The following is a 26,083-nucleotide window of genomic DNA, read 5'->3' as shown; positions in this document are numbered from 1 at the left end:
CATTATTATCAGATGATGAGACAGCACAAGGGAAAAGACAGTCTGCCCTGGTGGAGAGGAGTGAGCTGGTGAAAACAGGCTGATATGAGACTGGAGATAGGAGGAAGAGTTCCCAGAGAGGTTTGAAATGACTGCACTGTACCAACAGCACTAAGTGTACGTCTGTGTATTTAAAGGTACGGCCTACCCGTGAATTTCCAGGCAATGCTGCTGCAGCCCAGCAAGAAGTCTGTAAAACGCCTGAGAGATGTTCTTAATGCAGTCTTCAAACATCTGGATGAAGTAGCAGCAGCAAGTATAATGGATGTATGTGTTCAGTCTACTGCAGGAGAGACTATGGCCATTAGTTCTGAACAAGACTATATATTTGCAAGACTTCGTATCAATTTAATTAAAACCAGTGCTCAGGAACCAGATCATGTAGCACCTCATGCTCCAGGGTTTAGGCCTATCTCAAGGGGTTAGGAGATCTAGTGTGGGAGGCCTAATGGGACATTTCATACACCTCCTCTGAAGCATCTGGCCACCATCAGAGGATACTGGACTAGACAGACCTCACTTCGGATCCCAGGTGGCAAGTCCTGTGAACAAAAAGCCCCCTAGTTTCTCCCCAGCCTCCATGTTGGCTACTCCTAAGTAATATTTACAAAAACCTCACTTTAGTCTAATGGAGGTGAGCACAAGCACCTGGTAGGGAGCAAGTTACAGACAAGTGGCTAATAGGTATCCACCCTAGAAGGTGGAGATGGAGACAGTGAAGTTAGTTTTGAACAATTTATAAATACTTCAAAAAGAATCCACAAAGTTGGAACTGAGCATGACTTCTCAGACAGAACGCTTTGATTAAAGCAGATGTAAGAGTATGTTTTATTTACTGACAGGGATGTAAAAACACAAGTGATCATATCTCAGAGTTTATTTCTAGCACCTAAGTTACTTTGTCTCCTTTTGCAGATGAGTATGGACATTCCTGGTTTACAACTGAGCAATCAAGAATACTACCCTTATGTCTATTTCAAGATCGACCTCAGTCTTCTTGATTACAGTTAAGAATTAAAATCAAGCTTGACTTACTCATGTGCAAGTCCCCAGTGTCCCAGTAGAGTTATGCTCTTCAGCCATTAACAATCAAGTTAAGAATGCAGGCACCTGCTTAGCTGGATAATTTTATAAGAATTCTTTTGCATATGTAGCACAGTAATTTAAAATTGTCAATCTACTCCACTTTGAAAGTAAAGTGTTTTACTATTTTATACTGTCTCTTGTATGGTTAGAAAACATAATTCACAAGCAGGTGGATTTTATTTATTTATTTTGTAAGTTACAAAGAGGGGATCATCATCTTTACTGGAATTTAAAATAAAATCAAAAGTTAAAATAGTCTGGTGGTTAGTGGATTAACTAGCAGTGTACAATCAGGTTTTGGCAACAGATTTGTTTTTCAGCTCTAGTTTCAGATGTTACTAATCCAACAGAAAGTGAGGAAATCCTGCTCTTAACCTTAAAACCAGACAGGGTAAAATTTTCAAAGGCTCCAAGTGCCTAAGTCACTTTTGAAAACACTTTAGAGCCTAAGGGCTTGTCTACATTTAAAATGCATCAGCAGCAGCACAGCTATACCGATGCAGCTGCGCCACTGCAGCACTTAGTGGAGATGCAATCTCTGCTGACAGGAGAGCTTCTCCTGGCAGCATAGGTACTCCACTACCCTGGGATTTTTATCCCAGATCCTTTAGTTAGAATTTAATTATTGAAGGCCAGCATGAAATCATCACCCAGAGCTGGTACATTCCATCAACTTGTCAGTGTGAAAGACTCTTTAAAGACAACATTGGGTTGGGGTAGATTTGTAAAATTACTATTGTGCCATCTCCATATCTCACACAGGTCAATCCCATGTACAGTAACTTTGCTAGACATTGATACAATAGGGGGCCAGCCATAGAATAATTTAATACCTTTGGCCTTAAGTTTTTATAATATTGATTTTACAAACAGCAATAATTATGCCAAACACCAAAGTGTAACCACCCCTGGGGTGAAACACTAAGTATTTTAACAGTGTAAGATGGGAAGCAAAGAATACCAGATCCAGTGGAAAATGCAGAGGAAATTTAAGGCAGCAGAACATAATCACCCAAGTTGGAATTTGGCCAGGATGCTGGAGATGAGACCAGTCAGTATCAGTTTTAGGCCTCTCTCCAGAGAGAGAAAGTTGCTACAGCAGCACATTGACCCTTCACACTCGGGGGGGGGGGGGGGGTGTCACTGGCTCACCACCAACTCAGAGGAAAACTGCCACTTTCTGAAATCAGCAGCACTTTTCACCAGCCTGCATTTTCCCTAGAGATCTCCCATTCAAGCAGCGACCCAGCTATCAGATGACAAGATCACCATTTGAGGTGATATGTTGTTTCCAAGAAACTGAAAATCCCTGAAAATAGGAGGAAAAACTAGAAAGACCATTTTAAACCAAGATTGCCTGATCTAATCTTCAGGCAAAGACGGTCAATAAGTTTTATAGTGGCAGGGTAGTTTAAGAGCCTTACACACCATTCCTTATGATATACACTGTTCACTTTGCAAGAGTCATCCGAACCTGGACAGCTTTAATTGTGTGCAAGTTTGTTGCTCTGTACAAGACTAATACTCTATGTCAAAAATATCTTGTTTTATTCTTTAATTGGAACAGAAGCTGGTCAGGTTCTATCTGAATGAAAAAAAAATTACATTTAAAACTGGTTACAGTAACATCCCCCAGAAACATTCAAAGAGCACACACTCTATGGACAAAATAAAAACCAAGGTGTTGTAATCAAAGATCAATGTTGTCCTCAAAATATTTGTTACACAGAATACAATCAAATTTACTGGTTACAACAATTCATAGAATTTTTGCAATGTTTTCTTGAGAGGCATACAGTTCACTGTCGCAGTGCTGCAGACGGCTGGCCCAGTGCTACTTCTCTGTAAAAAGGCCACTGGAATATCCATTTGATTGTGAACAATGTTCCAAACCCTCCCAAGAAAAGAAACTTCCTGAAGATCTCACAATTCGTCTTTATCCCAGTCTTCAAGATCCACATCACTGAGATCAATGTCATCTTCAACTGGAAGCTGTGGAACCACAAGCAGAGTTTTTGAACACCAGTGCTTGTAATGCTGTTCTAATATGGAGACTTGAAAAATCAATGCCTTGCTGAGGATGACAGAAGTGTCTTCCAAAATAAGATTAAGTCTGGATGTACACAGAGAGCTAAATAGCACTTCAGTGGAAAAAGTTGATGCTCACATGACTGAAAGACCCTTAGTGCATTTCAACATAAGCCCAGTGGCCACTTAACTGAGCTTGGGACTGGTACAATACATGTTTCTTGGGGTGCTTTCTACCAGGGAATTTAGTTGGAACTTGTGCAGCATTGCCAAGTTCTTATTAAAACAAAGCCACAGCACTGATTCTTTGGCTCCTCCCCGCCTTTTTTAAAAAACAAACAAACAGACTTTTGCCACTGAACCCTATATAATCAAGGATTTACTGCATGCCTCAATTATCAATGAAAACTGTGTAGTTAAGTCCCATGCAAGTGAAACTTTTGAGTTTCAAGTCATTATACTGCAGGGTCAAGGCCCATCTAAGTTTCAGGTGCTATAATGTAGTTACTCCTTTAGTTCACACACTGAAGATCCCCCATTACCGCATGTTGGCAATAAACTGGGTTTCAGCCTCAACGGTTTGAAACTGAATACTATTGACTAGGACATAAGACATTAACAAGGCAGAGTATAACTGTCCATGACTTCAGATAACTAGCTATCTGGTTGGCCTGGTTAGGTTTCCTATTATTTAAATCAGAGGTTCTCAAGGGGGGGGGAGTGGGTCAGGACCCCTCAGGGGGTTGTGAGGTTATTACACCCTGTTCAGTTCCTCTGTCCAGTATTTCTTTTTAACCTAACAAGGTGTTCATGCACCAGCAAAGTGGTGCCTCTTACCTCACCATCTTTGCCATCCCACGGCTCGACTGTGTTAATTTTAGGGAAACCCCCACCACCTACTGGTGCAGTAGATCCACGACCAAAGGAGAGCTCCCTGGGAGAGAGGATGGGAGGGGGGAAAAGAAAAAAGAAAAAAAGAAAAAAATTTAAGAAGTTTCCAGTCTCATCCACCTCAAACACACTGTATTACTTTGTATACATTTAATAGGGAATTAGGTGTGCTACTGAATGTTTAGCTTGAGTGGATCCCAATTCCAAAATATCAAATAACCCTAATTTGAGGTTCATAGATCATTAGAGAATGGTAAAAACGTTGAAGGTGACAAGAATAATTTTTAGGGAGATCCAAAGATAAACACCAAGAAACAAACTTGAACCCATTCAACCCATAAACAGGGGAGGTTGTTTTTAAAAACAATCTATCCCAAGAAGCAGCAAAGAATCCTGTGGCACCTTATAGACTAACAGACGTTTTGCAGCATGAGCTTTCGTGGGTGAATACCCACTTCTTCGGATGCAAGTGGTGGAGATTTCCTGGGGCAGGTATATATAAGCAAGCAAGAAGCAAGCTAGAGATAACGAGGTTAGATCAATCAGGGTGGATGAGGCCCTGTTCTAGCAGTTGAGGTGTGAAAACCAAGGGAGGAGAAACTGGTTCTGTAATTGGCAAGCCATTCACAGTCTTTGTTTAGTCCTGAGCTGATGGTGTCAAATTTGCAGATGAACTGGAGCTCAGCAGTTTCTCTTTGAAGTCTGGTCCTAAAGTTTTTTTGCTGTAGGATGGCCACCTTAAGATCTGCTATTGTGTGGCCAGGGAGGTTGAAGTGTTCTCCTACAGGTTTTTGTATATTGCCATTCCTAATGTCTGATTTGTGTCCATTTATCCTTTTCCTTAGAGACTGTCCAGTTTGGCCAAACTGTACATCGGGGTATTTCTAGTAGGGATAAGGAAGTGCTAGTCCCGTTATATAAGGCGTTGGTGAGACCTCATTTGGAGTATTGTGTGCAGTTTTGGTCTCCCATGTTTAAGAAGGATGAGTTAAAACTGGAACGGGTACAAAGAAGGGCCACTAGAATGATCCGAGGAATGGAAGGCATGTCGTATGACAGGAGACTTGAGGAGCTCGGTTTGTTTTCCTTAACCAAAAGAAGGATAAGGGGAGATATGATTGCACTCTTTAAATATATCAGAGGGATAAATACCAGGGAAGGAGAGGAATTATTTCAGCTCAGTGCTAATGTAGACACGAGGACAAACGGATATAAATTGTCAGTCAGGAAATTTAGGCTTGAAATTAGACGAAGGTTTCTAACCATCAGGGGAGTGCAATACTGGAACAGCCTACCGAGGGAAACAGTAGGGGCGAAGGACCTCCATGACTTTAAAATTAAGCTAGATAAGTTTATGGAGGAGATGGTATAATAGGATAACGGGCTTAGTCAATAGGTCAATTAAGTGCCAAACTGGTACTTAATTGGGTCAAATTGGGTCAATGATATGATATTCTTAACCTCTTTCAGAGGGTATGGCTGGAGAGTCTTGCCCGCATGCTCGGGGTTCAGCTGACCGCCATATTTGGGGTCGGGAAGGAATTTTCCTCCAGGGCAGATTGGCAGTGTCCCTGGAGGTTTTTCGCCTTCCTCCGAAGCATGGGGCAGGGGTCGCTTGCTAAAAGAGTGGGTAGATCGGCTAATGTGGCCTGCATCTTGCAGGAGGTCAGACTAGATGATCATAATGGTCCCTTCTGATCTTGAATTCTATGATTCTATAAGGTGCCACAGGATTCTTTGCTGCTTCTACAGAACCAGACTAACACGGCTACCCCTCTGATACAATCTATCCCAAGCATCACAAGCTGACAAATGCAGCAGCATGACTGGTCAGCTTCTAAGCACCTTTTTATAACGGATCACCTAGTTGTGCCACACAAAGTAAAGATGAGACAAGCCCAAAATCCTTAGTTGGTTTACATGTTCTAGTTTCTGGCAATGATGGTTTTACTTTAAGATGGAGAGTAACGTTACTTTGCCATCCTGGATTAGGCACTTAGTTGCCAACTGCAGAAGTTCATCTCCTTCAAGTCAGAAGCCTAAATCTTTATCAGTTACAGAGTGACTCAGAGTGTGAACAGCTTCTGCATTCATCTCAACCTGCCCTGCTAATTCAGCCTGCAGAACGAGTGCAAGCATTATTCCTTTCAGTATTTTTTTCCGTGGTAAATTCACACTTATTCTGAGGTTGCCTTTCATTATCTCATCAAAGTCTATGTTTTCCTGCTCCTCTCCTCCTCGGAGGCTTTGTTTTCCTGATTTCAGTTGAACAGTTTACAGGCTTCCTATCACATTACATAAAGTCATCAGTGTTACAGCTCCATGCTCAGCTTGCACTAAGCGAGCTAACTAGAGCTCCTGTGACTGTACTACTTTCCTTATACACAGCACACCCGAGCTGAAGTGTTAATGTCCTCTTCTACTTTGCAAGTCCTTCTCTTTGGTAAGGTAACACCAATCTTTAATTATACGGCCCATCAATATGGTACTGTGGGATATCTGCCCTAGGAAGACTGTCCTCTGGCATCACTATTCACAGCCCCTGTAGAGGTCTCAGTAAAGTTGTTTTAAAACATGCAAGAACTTACTAAGTTTGAGAAATGACAGACATTTGTCATAGCAGTGCTGACCATCAACGTATGGACATTTCCTGATATGCTTTTTGAGGATATTTCTTTTGTATTTAGTAGGCCTTAAATTTCATGGGATAAACTTAAATCTTTCTGCTTCGAGGAAAAAAAGTTCTGGTAGATTCCAACCAACCCACTAAATCAGCCTACTAAACATTTGTAAGTATGTACATTATGCAGCAGATTCTGTTCTGTGCCACTGTCACAGAGAAGTGCTAGGGTTAACAGTGTGTCAACTGGTTTGAAAGAATACTCTGATGAACTCACTGGTGTTGGCAGTTGTCGGATTTTCCATCAGAGACAAGGAGTTATTTCAACAAATCCCTTAACTCAGCTGCTCTCAACCAATGGATTCATGCTAGTAAAGTTCACGGTACTTTCTGATTCACTGAAGCTACCCAGAGCGCATAATCACAATGTGAAGTACTCTGGATTAAAATTAACTTCTAATATTGGTGAAGTCACTGTCCCAGGATGTCACAGGTGCAAAACCAACTTTTTCTGAAGTGGTGGTTGACCTTTCCATGCTTAGTGCATGCCCAATCTGGTGGAGGGAGGAAGAGTGGTGCCTGGGAGAGACATGGAGCACAGAAATCCACATTGATGTTTTTGCTTCGCAGTGCATTTGTAATACGTAGGACGAATGGTGATGGTTCAGACCTACCTTCAGACACTGAGTAAAGGAAAATTCTGCATTGGACTTGAATTATTAGCACAATCTCCATCTGCCATGCTAACTACTTCGATTATTTGGCAACTTACAGTTTAAGGGCTCAGTCTGATCCTGCAAATCCTCTGTAGGATCAGGCTCTTATGTTTTCTGACACTCCTCCCTAGCCCTACATTTTAGTTTAAAACAAAACAAAAAAAACCCCAACAACATAGCAACAGAGCTCCACACTCCTGAATGAATTTACACTGGATGCCAATGTACATTGTACAATGTGTTCTGTCTCCACAGATCCAGAGACTTAGTTAAATGAACAGTTTAAATTACTTAAAAAAAAAATGAAATTAAAAAAAAAGACAGTTTGTACCTGAGAAACTCATTAATCCCCTGTTCACTGAAAGATCCTTTCAGGAGGGCAAATTTCATCTTCCGTGCATTAACTGCTGCCATCGCTGGGTACCCAAATCCTCCAATTCCCAATGAGTTTTCAAGCTCAGACTGAGCTCCAGCCTCCGTCCACAGCCACCTTAAAAAAAAAAGAAAGGAAAAAAAAAAAAGAACCTTGATGACAATACTGTATTATTGCTTTTACACCAGTTTTTGGCAGGTCTGCTTTTTCATTAGCAAAAACATCCTTGGCCTTTGTAGCACTGTTCACAGTGCTGCACAGATAAACCTATCAAGTTTAAGGAAGATTCCAAAGTTTCAGATCAGTAGCATCGTAGCAATGGTGTCTGCACTATTACGGAGAACCTCATCTCTCTCCAGTCTCTTGCTATTCAAGTCAGTAAGGCCTAGCCGTGATGTGGACTCATGCTCTGACTATGTGAGGAAAACCTTTCAATCTTCAACAATGACGTCTTGCCCAAGGTCCCAAAGGAGGCCCAGCCATTGAAGTCTGTACCATAGAAGTGGCTATAAACATGCTCCTACAAGACAGGCACCGTGTTACTGAACCAATGCTTAAGCACAGTTGAACAGTTACAGACTTGCTCTATTTCAACAGATTTCTGTGCTTTAACCTAAGCAGGCAAGTCTTACAGTGGGCTAAGTCACAACAAGAAAAACTGGAGCCTTAAATCACACCTGAGGCAGGTTGCTGAGCAGAGAAAGGGAGTGTGATGTTTCCACTCCCCAGTTGGCTAATTCAGTTTCTCTTGCCCCTAACTAGTCCTCCAGGGAAAGTGAAGTATTAGACCAGTCAGGAGTTGATAGGGTCTCAGCACTCCCCCCAAGTCTGTCATGCCACCCCTTCTCCCTCCTATGGCCTCTTTCCCAGCAGCTGCCATGTCAGAATGCTCCCCCACGCTTCCTGTGATGCCCAGCAACCTGGAGTCCACAGCTAATCCTAAGGCAACATCACCCTCCTCAGCAGATCTCTCCCTGGCTGGTGGGAAAGGAAAGATGCACTGGCTCAACCCAGCATGGAGGAAGAGGGAGAGAAGGAGAAAGAAAATGCCATCTGGCCCACAGTGGGAATGCGAGGCAAGGCATTAACAGAGCCTGCACTTCTGAAATATAATCAGACACAACAATAGAAAGAAACCAGCCTACCAAAGCAAGGCTCCAAAGAAACCAGACACATGTTACAGCTTAAATATTGTTTTCAACATTCAGACCTGAGAGATATGTTTGATCTAATCTCAATGTTTAGACAGCATTAGCCTTAAGTAATCAAAATGCACATTTGAAAGCAAGGTGAAAAAAGGATTAAATCCAGTTGGGTTTTTTGTTTTTTTTTAAACAGATCCTGTTTAAAAAATAATCATGTTGACAAGGAAGTATCCACTGACTTATTCACAGGGCTTTTTGTATTACCATAAGCTCTTAGCTTATCTGCAAGATAGCACCATCAGATGCAAGGCTGTGCCCATCTCTGCAAGGTATCTAAGTATTTCTATAGAAAAATAGACATGAGATCTTACAGAATAGAGGGGAACTACCTCTCCAAATCTAACGAGGACATCTGATGTCCTCCATACCCCCACCCCTTTTTCAAGAGAAGTGGCCAAGCCAGCAATGACACTTACCCCCACATTTTCTTTTTGTATTTGTCTGCCATTTTTAACATGACTTCCAAGTAGGAATTTCTACCTGCAGCTCCTGTTTGTCAGACAGAATTTTAACAAGTTAAGGCAGGTCGATTTTTTTCTTAAGTGACATTATAAAGAAAAATTCTTCTTTTTATTCTACCTGTATCAAGAATATGGGGCAACACAGCAATGACACAGAGCTGGTGGGCATCACAGGTACTCTTCACAACATTCTCATCAATAATCTGGGAGAATGAAACAAGAAATCACCGATTATAAAATGCCACAACACTCAGGTGATTAACAGTGCTAGGAGCCATAGTCTCAAACTTAGTCCTACCTGAAGAGACAACTGTTTTGAGTGAGAAAGAAAACTACTTTTCCCCATGGCAACATGCCAGAAGAGACACTGCGAGCCTCCCTCTAGTCCACTAGCAGGATGCTCATCTGAAACACTATGCCCAAACCTATGCATATTCCCACCAATACTGTTGATGCTGCATATTCAGATGTGAGGGGAGATCAAATGGAGACTCAGCTGATAGGGAATAAAGTTTTAAATAGCCTGTCAGCAGGCTAACAATAAAAGCTAGGGAAGTGGTTACCAGCAACATGTGGGGAGGAGGGGGGCGGTGCAGAACTGAAAACAGTTAGGGTGACTTCAGTGCTTCTGGTGGAGCCAACCCCACTTGGGATGCTGCTAAATCTTCCCTGCCAAGAGGGACTTCGAGTCTTGAGGCTCATTAGACAGACATATTGTGGTTTGTCAACAACAAAAAAGGCCTAGTCCACCCCTGCCAATCTCCAGGAGGTGAGAGCGGTCCGTGCACATGTTATAATTTTGTCAGCCACTAAGATACCATGAATTGGGGGGAGGAGGGGAGAGAAGGAGGGCAGTGTGATGCCCGGCTAGGTAACTATTACTTCTGAACAACAGTTTATTTCCTGTGAAATGGATCAAATTGCACCCAAGTGATGCAGGCACCCAACCCCGGTGAAACTTGTATGTGTGTCAGATTACATAAACTGTTAATAGTGCTGCAATGTTAATATTCTCCATACGTACCCTAAACACATTGCTACAACGTGCAGCTCAGTAGAAGTTTGCCCAGTAGTGTCATTAGCTTCTGTGATGTCAGTTTTTGTTTAAATGGGAAAGTTATTCAATTGGCTAGTCCTTCACCTCAGTGCACAGATTTTATCACAGGCTAAGGCACAAGGTTTGTGGGAGCTCCTTGTTAAAATAATGGCAGCAAAACATACTACATAACAGGAGTCAATTTTTGCTTCCAAGTCAGTGGTTCAAATCCAGTCCATGTCAATCAAATCTAGAAGCTATCAACTGCTGGCTGCTGTTAGACTAAGGGTACGTCTTCACTACCCGCCGTATCGGCGGGTAGCAATCGATTTCTCGGGGATCGATATATCGCGTCTCATCTAGACGCGATATATCGATCCCCGAACGTGCTCATGTCGACTCCGTAACTCCACCAACGCGAACGGCAGTAGCGGAGTCGACATGGGGAGCAGCGGATGTCGATCCCACGCCGTGAGGACGGTAAGTAATTCGATATCAGATACTTCGACTTCAGCTACGTTATTCACGTAGCTGAAGTTGCGTATCTTATATCGATTTTCCCCCATAGTGTAGACCTGCCCTTAGTGACGTGAGTGTGGTTTCCACCCAGTTCTTAGTGTACAGAACTGGGTCCGCATGACAAAGCCACCACCAGAGTCTCTGCAAGTTTTAGTGGAAATGGACTCTAAACTTTCATGTCACCCCCTCTCTTCAAATGAGGATTTAGATACACTGGCAAGATAGCTCGTATTGCTGCTACATTCACAGTATCTATTCCGTGGATCAAGGTCTTCAACATTCAGGACTATCAGTCCAGCTTCTTTAATGAGCAGTACTATTCACGGTAAAAGATGTAAAGCTACACCATGGAATGGGTTGCAATCTTGGGGTACTTTTGATCCAAAAATAGTTCTGCTCATGCACCACTTTGGTCATTTTCTTTACCATCACTATTTTTCTTAAAAATAACTGCAGGGCCCAAGAGACAGGATGGAAAAGTGCTCGGAGAAGTTAAGTTTGCCGAGCAGGGATACCTCTAGAAGCTCAGGTGGTGGGGCACTTTCAGAAAAAAGATCCAGAGCTCGAGCAACTATATCTGATCTTGTTCTTCCACCATCATAATCAACAGGGTCTTCCCCTTTCTGAAAGATCTTGATTGTGGGAAATCCACGGATCTGCAATAAAATGTATAAGTTATTAGTTCAAATTAACAAGAATGTTAGTGGTTGCAAGAGTACCACCATGATGTGCTCTAGATAAAGAGGGAGAGTTTTGCATCAAGACAGGGGATCGCCACACTATATCGCAGGGCTACACCCTCAGCCTAAACATTTTAAAGGCATGTTAGTTATTCCTTGTCTATGCTACAATTTAAAATTGTGTTAGTCAATACATGTTAAAAACACTATCAGCTATTGTAGTATCAGCGTCTGTGGTGCATCAAGGGTCCAAGTTTTGACACCAGATCTTCCTAAAACCATGGATTTAAATATCAGCAGGGTCAGCTTAATCCTTCATGCCTCTGAGGGCAAAGATGAAGTGACACTGAGTTTATTAGCGGAGAAAGGGAGCCCTGTTAAGAACTGTGGCCACCTCTACATCACATGGACCTTAAAAAGCAACTTGTTTTTAATAAGAGTTTGTTCAAGTACCTTCACTGATTGTCAACGGATTATCAGTTCCAGCTGAATTTCAATGAGATTGAATTCACCCTTCACCCGCACGCTACTCAATGGTGTTTTTTCTTTCTATCTTCTTAAACTATTTTAGTATTAGTGAGATATGGAAGGACACGTAATATTTTAAAAATCAGGCCCTCAGGAGCCAAGTGGGTTTTTCAAAAGCAACTAGACACCTCACATCCATTGAAATCAATGAGTTATGTGCCTAGGTGCATCTGAAAACCTCACTAGGTGCCTAAATACCTTTAAAAAAAAAGGGCAAACTTCTTTCTGGGGGGACAGAGAGACAATGAAGCACCAAGTTCTGAGCCTGCGGTCTCACTACATCTATATAGCTAACATGACACCTTTGGAATTCTTTCAGCTGGAGATACCAGCTGCACTCAGACCCATGTACAAAACCCGCCAGTCTTACAGAGGTGGTACACACTTCAGGATGGCACTTAGTAAATTGCTATAGGGCGCAGTTATGCCAGACCTCATGGAAGCAAATTGCAGGAATCGTAAAGATACTTTCTCAATGGCAACGTCTATATTTATTCCACTTTATCTCAGCATTAGGGAAAAGCACTAATTTCTCCATGAATTGCTCAAGTCCCTTTAATACTTATAGTTCTTAGTACTAAGAAATATTAGTAAGTGCTGAGGTAAGAGAGTTCTTCTGGTAATACCTGGGAACGTGACCTATTACAGATGTTGCAAACACAGGGAGGGAATTTTCAAGCCTGTAGAGCACACTCACCCCATACCGGCTGGCTAACATCTGATTCACTGTAGCATCTACAGCCGCCAGTTTTACTTTTCCCTTGGTTTGTTCGTTCACTTCTGTGGCAGCAGCTGCCCATTCTGGCTCCAGACTGGAAAGCAACATAATGCCAATTACTAGTAGTAAAAATTGGCATTTTAGAGGCAAGTTAGTGAAACCACAACCCACAGCCTATACCTGGAGGAGTATGTTCTCTCCAGAGTAGGAGCAGCTCTGGAAAAGGACTCAAGGACTACATGGAATATCTCAGGATGTCTCAAATTCTGGGACTCTCCTAACATAAGAAACTTTCAAAGGGCCCGTTCTTGTTCCCACTGGTGGCAGTTGAAATTCTGCCAGTGATTTCAAATGAAGCAGGATTGGATCCAACAAATGCTAAATTAAAACCTGCGGGGGGGGGGGGGGGGATGGACACAGGTTCCCATGTAAATTCTGGAGTAGGCAAGTTAAAGAGTAACTTGCACCATTGTCAAGACCCACTTCCAATAAAACAAGAGAGCCAGGGTCCCAATTCACGAAATAAGCCTGCTTACATACATTGTAAATGACAAGCGAGTACCAATTTTAAATGATTGCCAACAGCTTCTCTTACTTTTTGCAGTGTCCACACCATGGGGCATAAAACTCTACCAGCCAAACGTCATCACTATTCACAACATTCTTATCAAAGCTGTCGTCAGTCAGTTCAATCACATCCTTCTTATCCCCGCCTCCACTTTCTCGGCTACTCTGTAGGTCAAAAATAAAACCAGTTAAGCTGGGGGAACGTTTGCATTGCTCCCTCACATAACCACACCACAGCAGCCCCAGATGTGATCACCTACACACTTCTTTGCAAAATTAGAACAGGTTTATCAGAAATATCCAAGTTTAGCCAATCTGAGTTTCCCACGCTAGAGCTATCCATGTCAATAACACCCAGAGCGCATACAGATTGCCGCTAACTCCTAAAGACCTATGGGAAGCAACACTATCGTCTCTGGAAAGAACAGAACTCTGATCTTCATGGCTCAAGACCTTTTGGTGCACTTTTAGAAAGAAGACTCACAGGCAGAATATAAAGGGACACAGTCAGCTTAAAAAAAGTGACCATAAAAAAAGTTCTAATCCACTTTGGTAGGTTAAATATAAAATTTCAGGAGGTTCCTAAATCAGTTAGGTGCAAAGTCATATTTTCAGAAGTGACTTAGGCACATAGAGGAGCCCAAATCCTGTTGAAAATCAATGGTCTTCAGTCACTTTTGAAAATGGGAGCTGGGTACCAAGCGTTTTTGCCCTATGATTTTTTTTTGAGAGTTCTTGTTTTTCACGGTTCTGTTTACATTTTCTCATTCATTCTCTGCAGCACTTAATGCTTAGCAGCTGGGTCTCGTTCCTGGTTATGTTTTGCTTTCTGGCTCTCACATTAATTTAACTAACTACTTTGAGGTCCTCAGATGGAATGTGCCCCAGAATTGCAAACACTAATGAACTTAGCCTTAATACAACTCTGAGGAAGGGATGAAGGAACCCCATTTAACACATGGAGAAACAGACAAAGATTGAAGGCCAAGTTGTCCCTTCCACAGGTCTCTCTTGCACTAGTGCTTAGAAACGCGACAAGCCTCCACATGCAGGGCTTGTCCACACTTACATTTTATAGCGCTCTAACTTGCTGGCTTAGGAGTGTGAAAAATCAGCCCCCAGAGCGCAGCAAGTTTAAGCACTTTAAAGCGCTAGTGTGGCCAGGCTGGAAGCGAGCTATTCCCCTTGTGGAGGTGGATTACCAGGAGCGCCGGGAGAGCTCTCTCCCAGCGCTCACGCGTGACCACACTCACACTTCGCAGCACTTTGAAGTTTCTAGTGTAGACGTAGCCGCAGTTACTCATCTCTTTGGGACAGCAGGACTTCTCTCCTCATGGAGGGGACTGCAGGTCCTGGTGTCATGAGGCCATTGTGCACAGCGATGCACTGAGCACTCCAGAGATTTGCACATCTGCTGCAGGCAAGAACTAATGCATTACTGCAGGCCAGCAGTGGAGCAGCTCTCCGTATGCTGGCACAGCCAGTAGCAAAGAAAGAAATGGGAGATTCCAGATGATGGCTGGGTTTAGGGACATGCTGGAGGCTCCATGGAAGGAAATACTAGCAGGATCACTACCCATACTACATGGTACATTTCCAGAGAGTCAGAGGATGCTTCAGAATGGCCCAAAACCAGCTCCTCCCCTCACCTGCCCAACTAAGTCCTCTCAGAACCCAAAGAGCATCAAACCTGCAGAAGGGCTTATAGCAACATTGGCTGTTGCTGTTAGGCTTATTTCCCCCACCATCCAGGCCTTTCTGCTTGCCAGTTTTGGCTGGAATCTGCCCAAGTCTCCTCCCCTCCAGCCATGCATTCTGACAGGACAGTTTGGTTCAAAGTGACTTGGCCAAGGTCACAGAGAAAGCCTTACAGCAGAGCCAAAACCAGAACCTAATGCTCCCATGTCCTGTGCCACAAGAGCCTCCTCAGTTCCCTCACCAGGGCACTGGTGAAGTATTTGAGTTGCACAAAGCTGTTTTCACTGACGTGAAGATGGTTTTATGAAACGTGGATGTTCAGATTAGGTTCTGCAACCCTTCAGGGAGATGCATGTAAAACCTAAATTTCCTGACAATGTCCCTCTAGTCTATACACATTCAGTTAAGGATTCAGAATCTCCAAGTGTCTGAGTTTCTTTTTAAAAAGTATTTTAGTTCACCGTTAACCTAATGAGGTTTATATTCAAATCACTATGTAATGCTTTAGCCAAGCTACTCCCTCTGACTGCAGTGGATGTGTCAATCTAAAGAACCAGGCCACTTATAAAATATTGATCATATTTTTGATGATTGCCATCAGCATTTAACTTGCTCGAGTTATTAATAACTCTGTATTATAATACTTATCATTAGTACATTGTGGAGATGAAAAAGTAATCTAATACCTAAAAATTCCACTTCTACAAGTCAGCAGCTGAAATGATTTTTTTTACTGTTAGGAAAAAAAGTTCCTTCAAGTTGAATTACTGAACCTCTCAAAGGCTTATAGGCATCCTGAATAGTTACTGCAACCTGGCTGTTTTCTAAACTATGTAATTCACTTTATCTTACCTTATGGGTATGTCTACGCAGCAAGCAGAAACCTGCAGCAGCAAGTCTCGGAGCCTGGGTCGACAGCACTAAAGTTACAGCACTAAAAATAGCTGCGTAGACATTCAGGCTTGTGCTCTGAAGCCTATTTTCCCTCCCTAGGCTTTCCGGTTGCCATGCAGACATATCCTAAGAATGAGGCCTGTGGCTTTTCTGGGAATGCTGCCAAACAGTCCAAAGAGATCATCTTCTGTCAGTCAGATTAACCAATACCCCAAGTTCTTTCACACACTTTGCAAGCGTCGTACCAGCATGAACACAGAAAGTGATCCATTGCACCCTCAAGTGCTACACAGATCTTGGAGCACAAGTCTCTGATTTGCTGCAGAAGACATGAAGACTCATCAATAAAAATAATGCATTATCCATTCCCTGAGAACTACCTGCTTTCCAGAACTATATCCTCCACTTCTGCCACTAAGACGATCCTTTACCAGTGATCGAAGAGCACTTAAAGCAGCATCAACAATCGCGTCACTTGTTCTGCCACCTGTGACACAGCAGAATAAAGAGGTAAAGGGCTGAACTGTAAAATCATATTAGCACCTTATTTAACAAGCTTAGATTCAAGGCCCAATCCTGCTCCTGTTGGCTTCAGTGGGCACAGGATTGGCCCTTACTGACATTTTGTGTATGTTGGGAGTCAACTAACTTGGGCCCTAAGGTTGCTCAAGTGTATTTCCTTACAAATGTTAAAAAGCAAGGAAGTTACATGCAAGGCAATATTGACACTGAACACAATACTCCACAAGCAATAGGTCACTACCACCATGACAGCACACCAATACCCTCCCTAATAAACCCTCATCCTCAGCCCCGCCCCCCCCAAGAGGGGGTCCTAGGCCGCACACACACCCTCTCCCCCAAGATTTAGTCAGGGATATATAGTACAAGTCATGGACAGCTCACAGGCTGTGCATTTTTGTTTACTGCCCGTGACCTGTCCATGACTTTTACTAAAAATACCGGTGAAGGAAACAGCCTTACAGATTATAGATAGCAGATATGGAATAAGCAATTTTACAATTTTTTTATCTATCATGTCAATCATATCACACGAGACATGAAAGACACACAACACACGAAAGACAATACTTACCCTGGTAATCTTCTGCTTTGTTCTTGTTGGATCCAAATATCTTGATAGTTGGAAATCCTCGAACACCATACTGACCACCTAGGGACTGATGCTTATCTGCATCAACTGCACCGACTTTCACAACACCCTATTTAAATTTTAAATAGCTTCCATTGTAATTTAATGCATTTGACAGCAGGAGCCAAAATGGTCAGGTGGAAAGAACCAGTGAGTAATTTACTGGGGAAGTTTGGGGCCATAGCAGCCTAGTAGTAGGGAATGGGAGAGACAAAGTCATCAATTCATGTTTTTTGTTTTAAAAAAAAGCACGTAGAATGAATTTGCTATTTATTCTAAGCTCAACAGATCACTGCATTGTCCACATTTTCCATACTGAAACAAATGCCAGTATGCAGCAGTTTACAGAGCTATTACCACACACCCAACCTGTGCTAGTTCTCGGATCTAAAAGAATTCAGAGGATTGGGGGCGGGTGGGAGGGGGGTAGTATTGCTCAGCCAAAAATCTGGATGATAAACATGTAAACCATAGATTTTGATTCTATAAGAGCCTTCCAAAGCAGTAATGGACGTTCACCAGGAAAAGCAAAAACCCTTGACAGATTATCTAGAAAAACCTGACATTTTGCCTGTTAAAGAATTTTACTTTTCCAGGGCTAGTACAATTTCACTGACCTAAAGTTAGTTGCAAGTCTCTAAGAGAGCTGACAAAAGCCAATCTCCCTGCAATTCCAAAGCACTGCATGTATGTGGGGAAAGTTTAAACTTACTTTTAATGCTGTCGCTGCTTTCTTCCATTCAGGAGTTAGTCTTTGACAGTGACCACACCTTTTGGAAAAATAAATTTATTTTCGCTCAAGCTGGTACATATTTCATTTCACAAAATACCTACGAAATCAATGTAGTTTGAACTCTGCAAGAGTCCAGCATATGAGTATAATCAATCATTTACTATTTGCAATGGAGTTGGGAGTTCTAGCCATGTGAGGGGGAAGAATACCAAGTTCTGATATCATTGTGTCACTGCAGAAACGAAGAGCAAACGTTGCAAAGAATTCTTACCCTGCTGACAACGGTAATCTAAAAACTAGCCTCAAACTGAGACGGTGAGCTCCAACCCACCAAGAGAACTGTATATGATAAGAACTTGGACTTCCTAGTACTGTTAAGCCTTAAGGAAAGGAGAGGGGAAATCGCAAGGGAAGTTTTTCCAGTGAAGCAGAACACCCAAGCAATCCTGATTGAAGGGTGATAACTGAGTTGTGCAGATCTGCTTAAAAAAACTAGAGGCATGTCAGAGAAAACTGTAAGAGTATACACATGCTCTGGTAAGCTGTGGTTTTCAGTAAGCTACTCTTCTGTTTCTGGTGTGTAAAAGACATTTTCTTCTGCAAAGAGCATACACTGAGATCTTACCATTTTCTTATACTTTCATTATGCTTTGCCCCAGGCTAACCCTGAAGACTTTCCTTTTTTTGCTGTTTACTTTACGACAGGCTCTTTAGTTATAATGGATTAGAACCTGGATGTGTTAGGCCAACAGTGATTCACCCTTATTAGTATGCTGCTATTACATTTCATAGAGGAGATGAGGGAGACAAAGCTTTGCCTAGAATAGTAATACAAGCTAAGTTGGGCAGGTGGAGGGGAGGGGGATCATACCCACAAATTCAGCCTTATGCCCTCATGGCGAGGTCAGGCTGGGAAAGACAGGACTGAGAGAAACTCTTCATTTAGAACACACTGCTAATCAATTATTTTTCGGGCTGCCAAACGATTAAAAAAATAATTGTGATTAATCGCAGTTTGAATCGCACTGTTACACAATAATAGAATGTCATTTATTTAAATATTTTGGGATGTTTTCTACATTTTCAAATATATTGATTTCAGTTATAACAGAATACGACGTGTACAAGGCTCCCTTTAAATTATTTTTATTACAAATATTTGCACTGCAGAAAAGAAACAAAAGAAATAGTATTTTTCAATTCACTTCATAATACTGCTGTAGTGCAATCTCTTTCATGAAAGTACAACTTACAACTGTAAAATTTTTTTACACAACTGCACTCAACTGGCACGTAAATATTTTGCAACACCGGCTACAACAGTGCCATATGAACGCCTGTTCTCACTTTCAGGTGTCATCATAAAATAAGAAGTAGGCAGCATTATCTCCGTAAATGTAAACAAATTTGTCTATCTTAGATACTGACTGAACAAAAAGTAGGACTGAGTGGATTGTAGGCTTAAATATTTATAATAAATTTCAATTGGTATTCTATTAATGTAGTGTGATTAAAACGGCAATTGTGATAAAATTAATCGAGTTAATTTGTTTTGAGTTAATCGCTTGAGTTAACAGCGATTGACAGCCCTAATTATTTTTCTATCTTTACTGAAGTTAGTATTGAAAGTTATAAATGTAAAAAGATTTGAGCATCTAGGCTGGGATCTAATGCACCCCTTACCAATCCAGACTAGTTATTTCCTGCCAAGCTGTTCTATAAACCCAGGTTTATTTTGCTGGCCACAAGGCTACTGAAAAGCATTTAAACCCAAGTAAGATCTGTGCTAGAGAGTGAATGGTTGGTCCAGGATTTCTAGTAAGTTGCCTTTTGTATTCCTCCAAGATACAAGGGTGAGCAGGAAGTTCTTTGTTTATAGAAATTAGTCAACCTTCTTACAAGCACACCTGCCAGGACAGCATGCGCTAGGATTCTCTGACTAGCTATGATACTTACCATGGTGCGTAGAATTCTACCAGCCATAAACTGTCACTCTGAATGACTTCGTTGTTGAAGTTTGTTGGTGTTAGCTCTATCACATCATCACTGGATGAATATAGGCTGTTAGCTGCCAGGAAGAATGTGCAGCTCACAGCTCCTAGAACAAAAAGCAAACCCAAATTATACTCCCATCAAAAATATCAATGGCCGTACTAGATTCATGGCTGAATCACCCCCCTCCCACTCCTTTTTCTTTTAGCAGTAGGGAGAAAGAAAGAGACAGGAACACCAAATCTGCCAGAGGGAGGGAAATTGCAGCAACCCATCTCTCTTCTTGACATCCTGCAGAAACCTTCCCTTGCAAAGATCACGGGTCCAGGACTCCATGGGTTTAGGTGATAGATGCTTTCTATACCACCATCTTCCAGCAAACCTACTGGAATTTATGCTGCCTCTCCAAACCCCCTCAAAGATTTTTGGCTCACGTTTGGAGGCCATAGCAACTACCTGAAGGCCTGGAACAGTACAGACAGGCTAGAACCTCTATGTGCATACCCAGGAAATCTGTAGGATGTCCTCAAAGGTCTCAGGAAAAATGGAGGGTTGGCTGGCCACACCCCTTACCCAACAACATGATACAAGGACAGCATAGGCAGAAATGATCAGATCTTTTCCCCGCAAGATAACAGGACACATGTCTTAGTTCAATTATTTCAAGTTACACTGATTTGGAGTCTAAGACTTGCTACATTCAATTTGGAACTAGTACCAAACAGCAGCAGCAGGAGGGGTAGGAAGGAAGGAACTCCTCTGTCCTTGCTACTGATGAGTCCTAGCACCTATAGTATTGTTTTGTTTCTCACCTGGTAGGAGGCAAACCAGCAGTCAGTCTTTGGGTCACACCTCCTGGAATAACAAACCCTCTAAAATAGGGATGTAAAAGGTTAACGGTTAACCAATAAGCATCAGTCTTACCCGTTTTTTGGTTAACGGTTAATGATTAAACTCTGCTGCCGGCTGGAGCCCAGGACTCCACTGCTGCCCCGGCTGCAGGGCTGACAGCGGAGTCCCCGGGCACGGCAGCGGGTGGTGAAGGCCGTCAGCAGAGTCCCTGGGCATGAGGGCCGGGATCAGAGCCCCGTGTAAAACATGGGGGTGCTACAACACCGCCTGCACCCTTAGTTCCCCAGTTAAACGTTTAACAGTGTAACTGATAAAATGTAAATCGGTTACACGGTTCTTTTTTTAACTGCTATTTACATCCCTACTCTAAAAGGCCCTTTGAAGTCTAGAAGATTTTCCATGGTGAAAAGCTGAGCAACTCTTTTTGTTGAACTGGAGACGGGTGCAGAGAAGAGCCATAAAAATTATTCAAGTGCTGGAAAAAATGCCTTAAGAGTGAGAGACTTAAGGAACTCAATCTGTTTAAACTTATCTAAAGATCAAGAGGAGACTTGAATACAATATATTAAATACCTTCATGAAGAGAAAATACCAGGTACTAAAAGGTTCTTCAAAATAGAAGAGAAAAACAGAACAAGAACCAATGGCTGGAAGTTAAAGCCAGATAAAAATTTGTGATGTGTTTCTAGTTTGAATTTAACAATGTGGGTGATTAACCATTGGAACAAACTACCAAAGGAAATGGTGGATTCTCCATCTCTTGAAGTCTTTAGATGAAGACTGGCTGCTTTTCTGGAAGATCTGCCTTAGTGATGATGCAATTCTATGGCCCATATTATAAAGGTGGTCAGAGTAGGTAATAATACCACCTCTTACACAGCGCTTTCCATCAGTAGGTCTCAAAGTGCTTTACAATGGAAGTCAGTATCATTATCCCCATTTTACAGATGGGGAAACTAAGCCATGGAGGTGAAGAAACTTGCCCATAGTCTCAGACTCAGACCTTATGACCAGAAGGGACCACTGTGATCATCTTCTAGTCTGACCTCCTGCACATAGCAGGCCACAGAACCTCACCCACCCACTCCACTAATAGGCCCGTAACCTCTGGCTGAGTTACTTAAATCCTCAAATCTTGATTTACAGACTTCAAGTTACAGAGACACCTTTTACTCTACTTCAGACCAACAAGTGACCCATGCTCCCCTCTGCAGAGGAAGGCGAACCCACCCCCACGATCTCTGCCAACCTGACCTGGAGGAAAGTTCCTTTCCGACCCCAGCAAATCAGTGGCAGTGCTGGGAATATAGCACAGTTCTCCTGAGTCCCATTCCAGTGATATCCACTTGACCACACTGCCTCATAATGGTACATTCTGGCCTTAAAATCTATGAGTTTCTTTTGGAGTAAACCTGGACCAGCGTACGTATGTTTATTCATGTTCTAGAGAGTCTTTCTTCCCCTCATCCTCTTCCCCCAGACAAAAGTAATACTACCCTCCCACAGGTGATCAACTCACACCAGTGTACTTCAGGAGTGATACGCAGCCCACATACAATCGCTCTTGCAGCATGTCAGGCTGACCCTACAGTAACAGCTGCCATTGGGGGTGAGGTAAGGCACTGAGAAAGTGAGAGAGAGCCTTACTGCATGGTACAGCTGCTCTTAAGAGAAAAGGAAAACTTCCCCTCAGAGCTGAATACACTGTATGTACAATCACAGCAAGACTTTTTTCAAGAAGTAACTCTACATCGCCTAAGAGATTTGTGGCAGAATAAAGTCAAAACTAGAGCTCAATGAATTTTATTCAATAATTTCTGCCATTTTCCCCCTTTTCATAAAGGGATCTTCCAATTTAACAGAAGCTTTTGTTAATCAGCAAATTGTTCACAGTTCATTATGAAATCTGCACCAAGTCATTTTCTGTTCCCAGGCTGGAAGACACTGAACTCACCAAAAGCGTGATTTGCGACTTCTACAATCACGGATGCAATTTGAAATTTGTCTTCAGCAAAAATTCAAGGTTAAAACTCAGTTTCACACAAACAGTAATCAAGCCTGGAAAGCTCAAAGGGCATAATACAAAATAAAAGGATCTCCAGCGCTGTCAAATCAAAATTTGCTTTACAATTTGAATGAATTAAACAGAAAACAAGAACATCCACAGTTATGACAGAATAGAAGTATAAATGCTAGATAGAAACCTTCACTGTCATGACAAAAGCCAACTACTGACAGGGCTAAGGAAGAAATTTTCCCTAAGGGCAGATTACTTCACGTGTCCCTTACTAAGGATTTTTGTATAAGTCTGATTACTGTGCAGTTCATAAACTGATGCACATGCATGACAGGTAAGAAACTCCACCCTGGCCCTGCATGGTGCTGTTTATTCAGTATTTCTCACTACTTGTGAATGTTTTAAGGAAGGGGTCGGCAACCTTTCAGAAGTGCTGTGCCGAATCTTCATAAATTCACTCTAATTTAAGGTTTCACGTGCCAGTAATACATTTTAACGTTTTTAGAAGGTCTCTTTCTATAAGTCTATAATATAGAACTAAACTATTATTGTATGTAAAATAAATAAGGCTTTTAAAATGTTTAAGAAGCTTCATTTAAAATTAAATTAAAATGCAGAACCCCCCGGACTTGTGGCCAGGACCTAGGCAGTGTGAGTGCCACTGAAAATCAGCTTGAGTGCTGCCTTCAGCATGCATGCCATAGGTTGCCTACCCATTTTAAGGGATCTACGCTTGCAAAAGCGTTGGAGGGGTAGGTTGAGTAATGGAGGTGAATAAAAGGCCACAAATTTATTTAGTCTCTACCCTTTCTTCTTCCCTCCCATCAACACTCTATGCTTTCTGATAAAAGATCAACGTCTCACACTGGTGTGTCGGATCCTAGTTATGTGCAGCCATGTAAATAAAGCATCAAGACACTCACTGGAGATGTAAAACAGAATTCATTTAATTAGGCCTGGATGGGGGGACGAGGGGGGGAGAAAAATACTGTGGGGCTGTACCACAAACAGGTAATCTCAAGTGTTTTACCACTACGCCTCCCACTGCAAATGCTTCATCATTTTGCAATAGTTTTAAAGTGCACACTGTAGACAGCTTTGCTTTCTATGTTAAGAGAGTCGTCATCTCAGCACTTATTTTCACTTCCAATATATTTATGTTGCATTTGGATGTCTCTCTTTGGCCATTCCCTCTTATTCATCTTGCATTTCACCTGCCAGTTACTGCACATTTCTATTGGTTTCAAAATGGATTTCCATTTTCCAGTATCACATCTGAATCCGTATTTTGAACCTTCCCATTTAACCATCCATACTGGTTGCCTTCCTGTAATTATTATTATTATTTTGGTTGGGGGTATTATACATGTATTTAGTGCTTATGATATATATGCTGAGTCTGAGAAATTTAGTTCTCATTTTTGATTATCTTCCTTTTAAAAAAAAAAGTCTCACTTTCTAAACTTGTGTGTCACAATGCTTATCCTTCTATGCAAAAAACTTACTTACATTGTGGTCACTAGTACTCAGTAGCCTAGTGATCATTAATTCTTCACCTGTATGTTACTTAGGATGATAGCTCCAGAGCACACAAGAGCAAAGACTAACAGTTGCAAGCAATTATTTAAGATGTTAAGAGACACAATTTATCAACATGATTCCATTATGACATGATGCCTGCAGTCTCCATTACCACCATTTTATTAGATTTAGTTGCTGCTTTGATCTCCTACACTCAACACTTTTTACAATTCAGGAATCCAGTAGCATAACAATGCAGCATATTCTATGATTTGGCCTTTGCATCCCCAATCATGTTACATCTCACAACTTGAACCCTTATCTCCTGGAATGATCATCTTCATGCATGGAGAACAGTCTTCTACACCTCCATTGGAAAGTGTGACTCAACTAAGAATAAGGTTTGCTACAGATGGATACCTTAGTAAGGTTAGAAAATACACAGAGAAGTACCATTTTTAGAATCAGAGTCCAACAGTCCCATGAACTCCCACAGTTGTTCAACGGGAGCTTGGCCGAAGTTAGATCAGAACTGGGTTCCTACAAATGAGAGGTGGAAGGGGCTCACCACTGGCTCATGTAGCCCATTCCCCCAGGAGCAAGCGCAGGATTCTTTCTGGCTATTTGTCAGGCCTAATTTTAAAATGTCTTCAGGAACAGGGCTTCTACTTTCAGAGAAAGTGTTAGTCCCTATCAGCAAAAACAACGAGAAGTCCTTGTGCCACCTTAGAGACTAACAAATTTGTGTGCCCAAATAAATGTGTCGGTCTCTAAGGTGCCACAAGGACTCATTGTTTAGGGCTCCTACTGTTTCCCCTGAAAGATTATTCTGCAGCCTAACAAATCTCCCCATTAGGAGGTTTCTTCCTTGAGCCGGAATCTATCTTCTTTTTTAGTTAGTTTCACCCCATTTCCGGCTCACACACTTTCACCCCCATCCACACACTTCTCCCCTCTCAGCTTGTGTCCCCGCTACTCGGACCATCGCGCCCCCCCCGGCAAACCCAACCTGGCTACACAGCGCTCTGGGCCCCGATGGCCCCTCCCGCGGGCGAGCCGCAGGCGCTACCCACCGACCGAGCAGGGAAGGCCGGACTCGGCCGCGAGCCTCCCGCGCCTCACAGCGCCCTGGGCCCCAGGACACCCACTCACCCCACCCCTACGCCCCCAGGCAAGGTGGGCTCGTGCCGAGCCAAGGGCCTCACGGCCCCATTCAGAGCACGGGGCTCGGCCAGCGATGGAGTCTCTGCCCTGCCGGGGCAGCGCCCCCCGCAGCCCGCGGAGACCTCTGACCCCGGCCTCTAGCCCCGCACGACCCCAGCCCACCGCGGGCCCCTCCCGCCGGCGCCCGGCCGCCTACCGAGCAAGAGGCGGCTCGTGCCGAACATCCCCATGGCGCTGGGCTGCTCCGGGTGCCGCTGGCAGAGCCTCCCTCCCCGCAACCGGCCGCCACAATCCGCTTCCCCCCGCCAGCACCCTGCCCACGCGGCCCCGCGTTCCCAGCCGTGGCCGCTGCTCATTGGTGCTGCCGCCGTTCTCTCATTTGCATAGCCAATAGATGGCGGCCGGGTCATTCCCAGCACGGGTGAGAGCGTTCGGGGGTGGAGCCTGGCGGCCCCCCTGAGCCTATGGCGGGCGGAATCGTGGCTGGGTCTGAGGTTGTAGCCTGGAGGAGTGCGTGGGGTTCCCCGCCCTGGTCTCCTCCAGTGGCGCTGTGTGTGTGTGAAAGAAAATGTAGGATCAAATGAAGTAAAAA

At 42.9% G+C, this 26,083-nt stretch overlaps 2 protein-coding genes across 5 annotated transcripts in view; one reads left to right on the top strand and one right to left on the bottom strand.

The window, feature by feature from the left end:
- ATP6V1C2 (ATPase H+ transporting V1 subunit C2) overlaps positions 1-1,381 on the top strand; it is a 28,408-nt gene extending 27,027 nt beyond the window's left edge. For 3 of the 4 annotated variants that reach the window (XM_045009272.1, XM_045009273.1, XM_045009274.1), the window contains 2 exons: positions 177-306; positions 955-1,381. In XM_045009272.1, the coding sequence (XP_044865207.1) occupies positions 177-306; positions 955-1,050 (226 nt within the window). In that variant the 3' untranslated portion in view covers positions 1,051-1,381. Of the gene's footprint in view, positions 1-176 lie in introns of all 4 variants that reach the window. The other variant, XM_045009271.1, reaches the window with a different exon arrangement.
- Positions 1,382-2,656: 1,275 nt separating this feature from the next.
- Positions 2,657-25,824, bottom strand: PDIA6 (protein disulfide isomerase family A member 6). Its single transcript, XM_045009270.1, has 13 exons — positions 25,688-25,824; positions 19,902-20,043; positions 17,925-17,982; positions 17,156-17,282; positions 16,440-16,546; positions 13,496-13,632; positions 12,880-12,994; positions 11,490-11,630; positions 9,538-9,622; positions 9,375-9,447; positions 7,712-7,870; positions 3,991-4,087; positions 2,657-3,117 (listed from the first exon to the last, which is right to left on the bottom strand). The coding sequence occupies exons 1-13, from the start codon at positions 25,719-25,721 to the stop codon at positions 3,049-3,051; spliced, it is 1,344 nt and encodes a 447-aa protein (XP_044865205.1). The 5' UTR covers positions 25,722-25,824; the 3' UTR covers positions 2,657-3,048.
- Positions 25,825-26,083: the final 259 nt, after the last annotated feature.

This window comes from Mauremys mutica, chromosome 3 (genome assembly GCF_020497125.1).
Source record: "Mauremys mutica isolate MM-2020 ecotype Southern chromosome 3, ASM2049712v1, whole genome shotgun sequence".
Classification (NCBI taxonomy): Eukaryota; Metazoa; Chordata; order Testudines; family Geoemydidae; genus Mauremys; species Mauremys mutica.
This window is presented reverse-complemented; position numbering and strand designations above follow the sequence as displayed.

Coding starts and splice junctions, on each gene's coding strand:
- PDIA6 (XM_045009270.1), bottom strand. CDS start 25,721: ATGGGGATGTTCGGCACGAGCCGCCTCTTGCTCG. Junction 17,983..19,901: donor GTAGAATTCTACGCACCATG/GTAAGTATCATA, acceptor TTTTTCCAAAAG/GTGTGGTCACTGTCAAAGAC. Junction 4,088..7,711: donor GGGATTAATGAGTTTCTCAG/GTACAAACTGTC, acceptor CCTCTCTCCCAG/GGAGCTCTCCTTTGGTCGTG.